The 12753-nt window shown below is 35.7% G+C and overlaps 1 protein-coding gene across 2 annotated transcripts; it reads left to right on the top strand.

Moving 5' to 3' along the window:
* The first annotated feature begins 723 nt into the window (after positions 1-723).
* LOC113692107 (DNA-directed RNA polymerase III subunit RPC10-like) lies at positions 724-4837 on the top strand. Of its 2 annotated transcripts, XM_072053834.1 has the most exons (5): positions 724-887; positions 1724-1770; positions 3671-3832; positions 3924-4017; positions 4440-4837. In XM_072053834.1, exons 3-5 carry the CDS (start codon positions 3719-3721, stop codon positions 4562-4564), a joined length of 333 nt encoding a protein of 110 aa, XP_071909935.1. In that variant the 5' UTR covers positions 724-887; positions 1724-1770; positions 3671-3718; the 3' UTR covers positions 4565-4837. The 2 variants fall into 2 exon arrangements, with proteins under 2 accessions (XP_071909935.1, XP_027066264.1); XM_027210463.2 differs by lacking the exon at positions 1724-1770 and having other exon boundaries at positions 726-887.
* Positions 4838-12753: the final 7916 nt, after the last annotated feature.

Genomic DNA, 12753 nt, shown 5'->3' with positions numbered 1-12753 from the left:
ATCATCCTTCCCAATAGAAAATTTGATTTCCACAAAAATTTTTGTTTTGAGTTTGTAATCGCATATTTTTGGGCGAAGGTTTAAAAGACATCAAAAACTAATTTTGATTTTTTGTATGATGTCACGTGTCACAAATTTCAATTGATAATTATTAATCAGGTCACAATTTCATCTTAAGATATTTTCTTGGGAATAAAATGAGAAACTAGAAAGGAAAGAGGAAAATCCAAAATTAAAAGAATTGAAAGGCTAAAAAAAATTTGTATTTTAGGAAAGTGATTTGAATTTTTTTTAATCATTTAAGGAAAAGATAGATCTCTACAATTCCTCTTTTTTAATTTCAATCATTAAGGTGAAGATTTTTGTGGGAAAAAGGAAGAATTAAATAAAGAAGAAAGAGAAAAAGAAATAAAAGAAAGGAAAATAAGGTAAATGAAAAGTCAAAATAATGCAAGGGCAATTTTGTCCTAAAAGGAGTTAAGTGAACAAAATTAAAGGTTAGGGGGTAAACTGAGAAATGGGGTATTCTTTAATGGGATAAAATGTGATTAACCCTTATAAATCCATAATAAGTCTCCTGTGAAAGGGTTCACCCTCTACAGTAATCGTTTATCTTAGAAAAAGATTTACACGGGGAATATGTTTTACTTCACTTGGTGGGAATTACCTCCCCTTTTGACTTACTGAAGTTATTTTCCTTCGTTAAAACGAGCGGCTCCTGCATTTTACAATAGAGCTCGCTACTCCCACATTCTAACATAAACAAACAAAGACTTCGCGGCTAAAGATACAGAGAGTGAGCGACGGAGATTGGAGAGACTGAGAAATCACCAACAATATGATCATTTCTGACGGCAACCATCTCCAACTCTAGCGAGGTGCCATGGGTGAGATTCTTATTTAGGGCTTTATCCTGAATATTTTTTTTTTTTTCGAAAAAATTCTGATAAAATTGGTTGCTCCAGTCTAGGATTCTATCGATTTTTTTAAAAATTTTGTTGCTATAATTCTTGAGAATTGTGGCACTAGTTTCACAGAGGAATTTGGTTTTTTTCTTTTCTGAAAAATGCTTCTTTTGTTTTTAGTTTTCTTTTTTTATAACTATACGAAGCTCTAGGAATTCTGGTAATATTCATTGCTCCGCTCCCCTTTTCTGACAGTTCTTATTGAGGTAAGGGTTTGAGCTTGCACGATTGTTTTTGTATTAATTGATTGATAGTTTAAGAAACTTCAGTAGTTTTTCTGTAAAATATCATTCCGTTGGTGTCCTTAGAATTTGATTTTGCCTTTCTGTTGAGAAATTTGTTGTTAAATGTATATGGTTGTTATTGATATCTCTGAGCGATATGAATAATGAATGTTGGATTTCTTGTCTAGAGAATTTAAATTTTAGGATTTACGTTTTGGGATTGGAGTAAAGGGGAAGCTGTTAAGACGTTTGCAAGTTGCTTGGAAATGTTGTTTGCTTGAACTGAACAGTATACTTGACTCTATTTTGTTTTTTCACACAGATCTAGATCTTCACTTCTCACTTTTGAGAGTCTAGGCTATTACTCATGCTTGAATCTTTTAGTATGACTGCTCGAAGTTGCTAAGGATAAGATGTTTTCCATATTGGTAGTTGTACAATTAATTGGAGGGCCACCTTGCAACCTGTTGTTTTGTTCTGTGGTATCCAATATTTAGATATAATTTGAGCTTGTGATTCTTTCCTTTATTGTAGGAATACTTGTTCAATTTGCTGACTGGAGTAATTCAATGTTGAGTTTGGTAATTGAAGCTTTACACTTGTTATAGTCTTTGCAACCTAGTATGGATGCTTTTCCCTCTCCTATTGTTTGCAAGTATATAGTGTATGATTTTAACTAACCAAAGTTGGCCTACATTGCGAGACAAAACTGCCTTGAGCACTCTTGTACAGAGCCAAGAAAAGCTGAAAATTTTTCATTATTCTGTGCGGAAGTTTCTTGTTATTGGTTAAATAGTTTTGTGATGGATAATTTAAGTTGCATAATGGTCTAGCTAGGTCTTCAATGGCAAGCTTTCCCAACCATTTCAACGGAGTTGTCTCGGAACATGCATAGTAGTTATTCATTGATCATAATGATTGGTTACTTCAAGAATTTGATTCAATTAATTCTTTGCCTGCCTTTAGTGCTTGTCGTGCTGACTGAAAAATTCCCTTGTGTGAGTAAATGGTAAGGAAAAGCAATATATCTGCCATTGTTTTGTTACTTCTCCAAATTATTAAGAAATAAAGAACTCTTATTGTCTATTTTTTGACTGGTAATTGACATGCCAAATTTCAATTACCAGGACTCAATTGCGAATGATCTATAGGTTTTCTTGAAAAAGAGACACCAGTGTTGGGTGAAATAGTTTAGCTGCACTTCAAACATAATGAATGAAATAGTTGAGCTGCATGCTAGATCAATCTCTTTGGAGCTTCTGCTTTTCTAGTTTACTTTTCTTGGTTTTTCCCTCTTGAACTAATGGTATGTGTTTATGCATACTTTTAGTTGCAACTTTTTTCTGTGCATGTGCCTTTTCATATTTGAATTCAATTAGCTTTTTCTGATTTTTTTTGTTAGGGTTGGCTTACTTTTGAATTTAATTACATGTTCATCTTTAGCCATCAATACCTAATTCAGCCTAAGGGTACTTGTACTTTTTGGTTTATCCTTCCACAACTTCCTGGCTATGTAAATTTAAGGGGAATGAGAAACAAATGAAGGACCAAAAGGTTATGTTTCCCTTTATTTATTATCATTTGCAGGTTTCTTCCACCAGTATTTTCTTGTGTGACTTGATACAACTCTCCGTAGTCATTATTGCATTTTTTCTAAAGATTCTTAAACATTTAGGTTTCAACTTTTTTGAATGATCCATAATTTGTTGTCTTAGTCATGTAGAAGAATGGAAGGCATAAACAGGTTGCCCTTTTGTTTTTTCTCCTTTGCTTGTGCTTCTTGATGGCTGAACAAGGGAATCTGCAATGGCAGTATTGGCTTTTCTTCTTTCTTTGTTGTTCCCTCTTGGTGTGTTTGTGAGTTTTAGTTTGGTCTGAACTCTTTAAGATATTTAAGTTTTTAGCTGGTACTAGTTGATTTAGATAGTGAAATATCTCATTTCTTAACTGCTACTAGTAATATGCTATACCTGGATCCATTGAATGCCATTAGCTTGTTGCTTCGGATAGTAAAATCTTATGGGAACAAATCCTGAATTTGTTGAATAAGTGTCTTGCAGTACTATGTAGAACAATCGAAGTCATGACATCTCCATCAAGATGTAGGACTGACTTCATGAATCAGCAAGCGAGGTTCTTTAGTATCTTAAAATATTCATTCAGTTGCGCATGTACTCTTCTGGGATTATGGAGAAGAAAGAAGAGAAAGGAGAGAGTGTGTGTGAGGAAAGGTAAACAACAGAAAGGAATGAAATGCTCATCATTTTGAGTCAAATCAAAGAGTTTGTTTTCTTTTCTAATCATCTAGATACCTCTGTTTTCCTTTCTTTATGGCCACTGTGTGTTAGTGCTTCAATTTTTGTGCATCTTGCATATGTATTACTTATTTATTTTAAATTGTGAAATGAAGCAATCAAGTGAAGATTAAGTTTGTGTGCTAATATTATGTTACTCTGATACATTTTTTTCCCCTTGTTTTAGTTTTGTAGAGACGTGCATAAATAGTGGATTATCCTAAAAGTGACTGCAATGGAATTTTGCCCGACTTGTGGGATGTTATTGCAGTATGAATTGCCGCATATGGACCGCCCCGCCAGATTCTTTTGTCCAACATGCCCGTATGTATGTCACATAGATAGTAAGGTAAGTCATTATAAATCCTTGTTGAGGGCTTATTTACTGGCTATTCACAATGTCCATTGTGTCATTGCTGAGTTATCAACGCACATGGCAGGTTAAAATAAAAAGAAAGCATCGGTTAGTTAAGAAAGAACTAGATCCTATCATTTCCAAAGACGACGAGCTTGAACATTTACCAGAAACTGAAGGTTTGTTATTTGCTGTACTCTTGTATACATCTTCTGTTTGATTGACTGGTGCATGCTTGAATTAAGAAGTTTCATAGAGCTTCAAGCATTGTTTTGGATCCATTGCATGCTTCTTAAGTAATTTCCAGCATAACCAATATCAAGTTCTCGCTAGTTTGCATTTCTGCTTTCTCACTGCCCTCCATGGGCAGGTACGGGGTTAATTAGAAATCTTCTTGATAAAGTTACTTTTTGATAGTATGTTTAGATCCAGAATCATGTCTAAGTGCTATCATGTTACCTGAATGCTTTATTAGGTTGGTGTAGATTTAATCTGGGCAAAGCAAGCTTGAGCTATCTGGTTGACGTGTAGAAACTGCTAAAACTTCCAACTGGAATAACACATGTAACTTGGTATTGATTCTTTATTTCTTTTCCTCCAGCTCCTTGTCCTAATTGTGGTCATCTTAAGGCAGCCTTTGGTCAACAGCAGACCAGATCTGCTGATGAGCCGATGACAACATATTACACATGCAAGAAATGTAGACACAATTGGAAAGAAGACTAACATTGCTATTCAAGCAAAATCTTTTGGCTTACTGGTGGTTTGCCGTGAGGTTACACTTTTTAGGGGAGCATTGCTCGTTCACTGGGTTGTATTACTATCAATTCAACATTAAGCATCTTGGTGTTTTTGCAGAGGCTCCGTGCCTATGACTGTTTGTTGTGCTACCTGGAATCATCTATACTTGCCTCTTCTTTTCTCCTAATTCTGTTAAGCTAACTGAAAACCAAGGGCTAACCCTCTTTAATTAGTCATAATTTTCACCATTCTGATAGACGTGCTCAGGTGTCTGTTGAAAGTTTCTGCTTTGCTATTTCTTTTTGGTTGACCATTACCTTGAGACTTAGACTAAGGGTCTTCCTCAGCCGGATCTAGTCTCTCTGCAGTTGGCAGGAAAACTGGGCCATCAGGTGGATGGCTGGAGATTGAGTCGGGCCTGGTCTTCCTCCGCTGATGCTAATTATAAAAGGAGTTCTCTTAAAAGAATGGTCTTCCTCAACTTATGCCAAGTACATTGTCTGAGTTGTTCAAAAATAAATAAGCAAATGAAAGTCATTTTGCTATGCCTGGCATTATTACTTTGCCAGAGCAGAGCAATTTTGCTCTCAAATCTTGAAATGCCCTTCACTAGGCAAACTCAAAACTCCCACTAAACTAAAGATGCAGCTTCCTCTCTCCTTATGCACCGAATACGTTTATGAGTTATAAATGAGTAATTCAATATATCCAGACATACGTATACATGAGTTGATTTATTTTAACTTATTTATTAAATTGGCATAAATAGGTTGACTCAATCATACTTATTACTCAATTATGATTTGTTCAAATCATCCATTTTAAGACCTCTAGTCAAACCTTTAGCGGGACTGATAAACTGAAGTTAACACTTCACATTTTCATAGTGGAGCAAGCCACGGTCCATTTGTTTGGGGGAAATTATGAAAGAAAATGGAACTTGAGGATCCTGCAGTTAATTAATCTCATAAAAGCTTGATCTTCACTTTTTCAATGTGCAAAGAGTAAATGGCAAGTATGGTCACTAAACTATTTAAAATGATACACTTTGAACATTGAACCTTTTTTTTGTTTGGTCAAAATAGTCGCTCAACTTCTTAAAATGGGCCTTTTGAGTCATTTACTGCTAAATCAATTAGAAATGACTTGCAATTTAAGACTTTTTTGCCCCTAAAAACCTACAATAGCATGCTAATGTACTTTTTCTGAGTTGGTTTACTAGCTAGATTAGACAATATGATCCAAAAAACCCATTTTAAAGAGTTAACGAAACTTTTTTGGTCAAAAAAAGTTCAATGATCAAACCATCCTATTTTAAATAGTTTAGTGACCATTTTTGTTATTTATTCCAATGTCAATTGTAACAGAGACAGATAGCAAAACAGTCACGAGGAAGAAGAGGAAAAGAAGAGAATAAAAGCAAAAGATATTCAACAAATTGGTGAAAGCAGATTGGGGTTAAGGATATGTTTTACAATTCTGCTAATACTCAACTTGTGGACTCACGTGTGAGTTGAATATATATATATATATATATATATATATATATATAAATATATATATATATATATATGACACTTCCTTTTACCTTTTAACCACGTGATTAATTACAGAGAAAATCTCTTATTTTTTCATTGAATTTACAGCTACACCTCTACATGAAGTTATAATAAAATGAAGAGCATATGCATTTTAACCTTCCGTATTTTATAGAAAAGTTAAATGGAATAGCATAAGTGGCATAACATTGCCTCGTGCATAGAATTGGAAATATATTAGTGGTACTTGTTATTTGTTGACACTCTTTTGACATTTTAAGTGAAAGGATAAACATTTCCTTGCACTTCATTTTAGAGTAAATCTTTTCTACACCGTCAATATAAATCCACTTTTCATTGATGACCCATAATATTGTGTCACTTTGTTAATGAAGGTTGGCAATAACAACACTCACCATGTTGCACCATCTTGTTAACGAAGATTGACAACCTGTTATTGCGAACCTTCATTAACGAGATGGCGTAATATGATGAGCCGTTAGTATAAAGTGGGTTTATATTGACTGTATAGGAAATATTTACTCATTAGAGTTATACTATATTCACATAGTTTAACATTTTGTAAGTGTTGAGTCTGACTAACTAAGTTGTAGTTTGCTACAGTTTTACATTTTTAGTTAATTTGCTCTTTCACATTGAGTGTTAAATACGGAAATATTTATCTATCAGGTCCATTCGAAGTCTACTTAGATAGATTTCCAATTGAAATTGTGTGAGTTGCATACTTTTATGGACAAGAAAACAGATTGGCAAGAATAGAATATTGAAGACCATGAAGAATATATAACATAAAATATGAGAAGATGCTTGGAAGATTATAGAGTGAGAATGGTAGCAAATGATTTCCAAAGAAATAAGCAGGTACTCTGTTCCAATGGAATATTCTGATCTAGGTGTTGTATGTCAGTGTAATTCTTGCTGTAACCAAAGCTTCCAGGCAGCAGATTTCATTCTATTAATTTTCATTTTCTGCATATTTGTTGTCTCATAGGCCCATTGGTTCAGGAGTTGGAAAGAGGCCACTGAGATGAAGCAAGGCTTGCTTTGAAGATAAAGATGACGACGAAAAGGACGCTTTTTTGGCTACCAGAAAGCAGGTTCAAAAGTCTAGGAACAACATCAAGTCCCATACTTTGAATTTCATGCTAGGCGTGGCACCCAAAAACTGGTTTGGTCATGCAGGCTCGGGAAGTAAGTGGTGTCGAAGAACTAAAACGCTAGGACTTTGGCACGTGGAGGCAAACAATGTTAAGTGTTGTGTTCCCTCCGTCCCACTTTGATAGATCTGATTCTTTTTTCACACAATTTAAAAAAAAGTAGTTAACTTTGTTGGAATAATCAATTTAGGTAGTTATTTTCCTAAAATACCCTCACATTAATTAGAGTACAACTTTATGGGAACTTAAATTGATGGTAAAAAAAGAATCTAACTCTCATTAAATGGGGTAGGTTTATAGTAACAATAACTTATATTGAATAAGGGTATTTTAGAAAAATTAAAATACAACTACATTTTTCAATTGGAAAGTGGACTACAATTTGAGATAGACGAAAAAGAAAAATAGGACTATCAAAGTGAGACGGAGAGAGTAGTATATGAATTCTATGCATGTTAGTGTCTATAAAAATCTTACAGGCCAATAAAATATATGTATGAATGGTTAAAAGATAAATGATTTAGTCAACATAGTTTTGGCAGGACTAGTTCTGCTTTTTGAACTTTTGGCTCCCTATTGAGTTACAGTAGCTAGGAATATGAATGTCTGGCCCCTTAGAGGGATAACATAGATAGAAAATGATTGTCTGGCCCCTCCGTAGGCTTTTATAGCCAGCATATGAATGTTTGTCTCCTTAGCATGTTATAACAGTTGGGATATGAACGTCTGTCCTCCCCAAAGAGTTAGAGAGATTAGGAATAGATCTCCTTGATTGCCTAAACAGAACTTGAGCCAATTATGAGCTTAAATGCAAATATGAAACAAATATATTCTGTGTATCAATGGTTGTTAAAGCAGTATTTCTTTCATATGCTTCATATGCGTCATGCCATTGATTGCTAACTTCTTAGTGAAGGAAGTTCGTTATTAAGAATGATATTGTTTTGACTAATTGATACGATCATATACTGTATGGTAAAATTCCTGAATGGCTAGAACTGTGCATGCATTGCTTGCTGAGCAATGCGCTTGCTCTCCTCACGTTGTTTGTCATTTTTACAGATTTGGAAATTTAACACTAGAGCTCAGCTAATAGGGAAATCTCTTGATCTTTGATTTGGTCCAGATTTGTCATTAGGATGTTTTTTTTCCTATGGTATTTCAGAGATAATAGTTAGTATTTTGATTATGCTACTTTGATTATCTATTCCAGGGAAGTTGGAGTCAAATATTGAAACAATTTTGTACTAAAGGCATTGTTTAGTTTACTCTCTGGCCTCTCAAGGCTCGCAGATTCAGGGCATGACTCCATCGTTGGTCCTACATCGTAGAATAGAAAGAACGTTCTACAAAGAGAGCTCATAAGTTTCGGAAGTGAATATTTCATCCCACTTCTGTTTCAATTGATAGTGATAGTTATACTTGTTCATCGGTGTCAGTGAGTGAGAAAGTAAGATAGGCCAATCCATGTCTTGTACGTCTAGCTGCTATGCATCTCATCACTTTGCTCCTATTTTAGAGGAGATGGAGAAGTGTTTGAAGAAGCTGGAAGTGCAATTTGAGAAAATGGAAATCAGTCATTACTCTTTTGTGGAGAAATTGGATTGCAGCATGTTCAAGGCTCTCAGGGATCATATTCAAACCTTACTAGTGGACTTCAATTTCTGGATAATGTTTCACGATATGGTAGGCAAATTGAGCTCTGGGCTTTGGATTGAGTTGAGATCCTCATTGCATAAAGTTGTAGCTACAATTAATGATATTGGAAAAGAACTTATGATTTCTCACCGTACTAACAAGGTTTCCAAACTCATCCTCACGTTTTCCAGCTTGATGAAAAAGATTGAGGTTTTGCAGCCAGAGATTGAAAAACCCTGCAACTACTTATTTGAGGTTGAGCATAAGGACCGTTGCTGGGTGCACTATGATCATTGGGATGGGTTCACTTTCACATTTGTTTGAGGGAATATAGACACTGTAGCAAGGAAAACCGATTTGCATATTGAGGAGCCTCTTCAAGGACAAATGCAAGCCTTCCTTAAGAATCTTAGTTCTCTCAGTCATTTCTTGGTTACTGTAATGATGTCTCATCCTCTAGAATGGAATCTCAAAGCTCTGATAATCATGCTGGAATTGTGACTATTTGTGCAGCAAATCTATCTTGTTTGCGTTGGCTCAAAATCAGGAGGAAGAAAATGGATCCAAGTATGACAGAAACAATGACTACTGCCTTTTCAGATCTACAAGACAAGCTGGATCCTGCTACTAGTCCACAGTTGCTTGGCATGATACTCCTGTCGGTGAAAACCAATAAGCTTCATTTGGATCATCACTCTACATTAGACAGATTTTTTGTTTTGTCTTCTCGATATGCAACAAACTGATAACCTCCATCGGGAGATTGTTGGCCTGATACAATTCTTTATTCAGGTACAAGAAGAATATGGCAAGGAAGCAGAACAGCTTCTCCCAGATATTGCGGCAGTAGTTAGGAAGGCAAGATCTCTCAAGGACTCATCAAACAAAGGAGTTGGACCTTATCTTGTGTATTCCAAGTTGGTTCCAATGATTTATCTTCTCACAGAAGAGCTTTTCTCCATTGGACAACTAAACTATAGCAGGTGGTGCATTTAGAGGAGTAAAGATGACGTGCTAGATATCTCAGTAGAACTGTCAAAGCTCAAATTGAATTCCTCCGTTCCAATTTAGAGTTGTTTACACTCAAATTTGAATATCAACCACAGAAAAAATGCAATACTCGGGACAAGTATTCACGTTCTTCAAACTAGCAGTTAAGGTGCTGGTATCGCTCAAAGACTCATTAGATGCCAGAAGAATCACAAGCAGTGAGACAAGGAATGTACTGTTCAAGTTGCTTGCAAGGATTTTGGTTTTCAAGGCAGAGGCATATTTACTGGATCTATTCAACAGTAATCAAACCTCAATTATCCTAGTCAAGGATCAACTTGAAGCCCTCAAATCCCTAATTGCAGCACTGACAATTATGCCCAGGAAACTTATCTTCACAGACCTTGGGAACATTCAAACGGATGAGAAATTAATCTTGATGAATTAATATTGAATTAGTAGTCAGGCAAGTGCTATCCTTCTGTCATTCCCTCAACGCTATTGAAGGGGTGAAAGAACTCGGCCACCTGCTCTATCAATTGATAGAGAAAACAAAGGAAATAATAGAGGAGTTTGATGTCCCAGTTCCAAAAATTAAGTTCCCCAAGACTATCGGAGCATCCTTTATTGATTTTCTCTTGCTAAAGCTAAGAGGGCAGTTTCTGACGTATAAATGTGGTCCACTTGTATGTGTTGAGCAACAAATTAATGAGATCTTACAAAACTTGATAATCTTGAGATCTTAAGTATCAAGAATTCATGGATCCAGCTTATATGGTGGAATTCATCATTGACTCAATCTTCTTGGCAATGGATGCAGATGGCACAACTTTTTATGGCTTTACCATGTATCGAAAAATATTGGATGTGTCAAGATTCTCTAGGAAACAGAATTTCTAGAGGCAGCCTGCAATGTGGAAGTCACTAATGCTATCCAGACTACAGACCGTCAGATCTGACAGCCTAGTACCTTTAATCCTGAGGTTGTATATCATGATCCTGAGGTTGTGTATTACTTCCATGTTCGTGCATGGTTCTGTGTTTCACAAGTGCACACAAAAAGAGACTTGAAATCTTACCGAGATAATTGAGCATAATGACAGTTGCCTAATTATCACCAATGAAGATTTGGAATTTGGTGTTGTATAAACAATTGAGGGGAAATCGCTATCTGATTACCATGGATGAATTGTGGAACATAGATGCATGGGATGACTTGAAGAGCTCATTTCCGGATGATGGAAATGGAAGCAAGATTCTGATAACCTGTAGCCCCAAAGACATGGTTTTGAAAGTCTCATAGCAAAGTAATCTTCTTAGTCTTTGTCTACTGTCCAATGATGAGAGTTGGGGATTACTAAAGATGAAGATATTTCGAAAGGAAGCATGCCCTGGGGAAATACTGGACGTTAGAAAGGAAATTGCTAGAAACTGTAAAGGACTACCTCTTTCTCTTGTTGCAATAGCTGGTCTTCTACAAAAGACAGGCTTGAAATCAGACATGTGGAAACAAATTGCTGAGAGTTCAAATGCAATACTTGTTAATGATCTACAAGCGAGGTGCATGGACATCTTAAAACTGAGTTACGAGAAATGGATTCCTGTGAGGAAATCGATATGGCAATGGATGGCTGAAGAGAGAAATGATTCAAAGAGCTTTCAGGATCTTGCATTGGATTACTTGAGAGATCTGATTGGTAGAAGCCCGATACAAGTTTCCAAGAGAAGATCTGATGGTGGGGTCAGAGTATGTTGGGTGCATGATATGGTACACAATCTTTGCTTGTTAAAAGCTAAAGAAGAAAACTTCTTAAGAATATTGGTAACTGGGGATGATGAACCTTGTTCTTCTTTGTATGGTAGCAATGATTTTTGTTAGAAATATACACTTGTTTTTAGTTGACCATGTTTGTTTGTTTTGTTCTACTTTAGTGGAGTTAGTGGAGTAGTTAGTCGAGTTAGTGGAGATAGTGGAGTTAGTGGAGTAGTTAGTGGATTTGTTTTGAATTCTATAAATAGAGCAGTTTCATGTTATGAGTTAAGTATCAGCTTTACAAAGAAATAAAGTCTAATTTTTGCTTCTCTTATTATTTTGCTCATTAATTGTATCAATTTTGATGATTTTGATCCTTCAAATTCCATTATGTAGAACAACAGTACAAGGAACATCGATTGTGCATTTCTGTGAGCCGGCAACACTTTGTTATCTCAAGACCTTTTGGCCCATATCTTCATTCTCTTCTGTTCTATGCCACCCCTGATGCCTATCCAAGATGCCCTTATAATGTCTCATTTATTTCCAAAAACTTTAAACTTCCTAAGGTGTTGGATTTGGAATCGATCAATATGGGCAGTCCCTTTGCTGATGGCATAGATTCCCTAATTCAATTTGATTTTTCTAGCTGTTGGTGGTGATATTGACTCTATTCCATCATCATTAGCTAATCTAAGGAATCTGGAAGCTCTTCTTTGTTGGATTTTGGGGCTCCCAACTTATGTGAAAAAGTTCAAAATTAATGGATAATTTTCTAGGCCCATTAAGGAGTTGTCTAGGTCAAATTTGTTTTATTCCAGCAGCAAAAAAGGGTGGCAAAAACGCTGAAATTTCTGCAGTTTCAGCAAGTTTCTGGTTTGAGTAGTTGTGATAAATCACCTGATTGACATAGCAAAGGTTGTCTGATTGGCCTGAAATCTTAATTGAAGGTAGAGGATACCTAGTTCTATGTTCTATACGGTAGAGATTGGATTTCAACAGTTCAATCTTTAGTTATAAATTTCAGACTGCTGCTGTATTCTGGTGAAGTTTTTCACAGCTTTTGTTCTTTATTTG

This window comes from Coffea arabica, chromosome 6c (genome assembly GCF_036785885.1).
Source record: "Coffea arabica cultivar ET-39 chromosome 6c, Coffea Arabica ET-39 HiFi, whole genome shotgun sequence".
In the NCBI taxonomy this organism is placed as follows: Eukaryota; Viridiplantae; Streptophyta; class Magnoliopsida; order Gentianales; family Rubiaceae; genus Coffea; species Coffea arabica.
Note: the sequence above shows the minus strand (reverse complement) of the source record. Positions and strands in the feature narration are given on the sequence as shown.

Excerpts from the sequence above, each read along its gene's own strand:
- LOC113692107 (XM_072053834.1), top strand. The coding sequence starts at position 3,719 with ATGGAATTTTGCCCGACTTGTGGGATGTTATTGCAGTATGAATTGCCG. Across the intron at positions 3,833-3,923 it reads TATGTCACATAGATAGTAAG|GTTAAAATAAAAAGAAAGCA; the intron begins GTAAGTCATTAT and ends CGCACATGGCAG. Across the intron at positions 4,018-4,439 it reads ACATTTACCAGAAACTGAAG|CTCCTTGTCCTAATTGTGGT; the intron begins GTTTGTTATTTG and ends CTTTTCCTCCAG.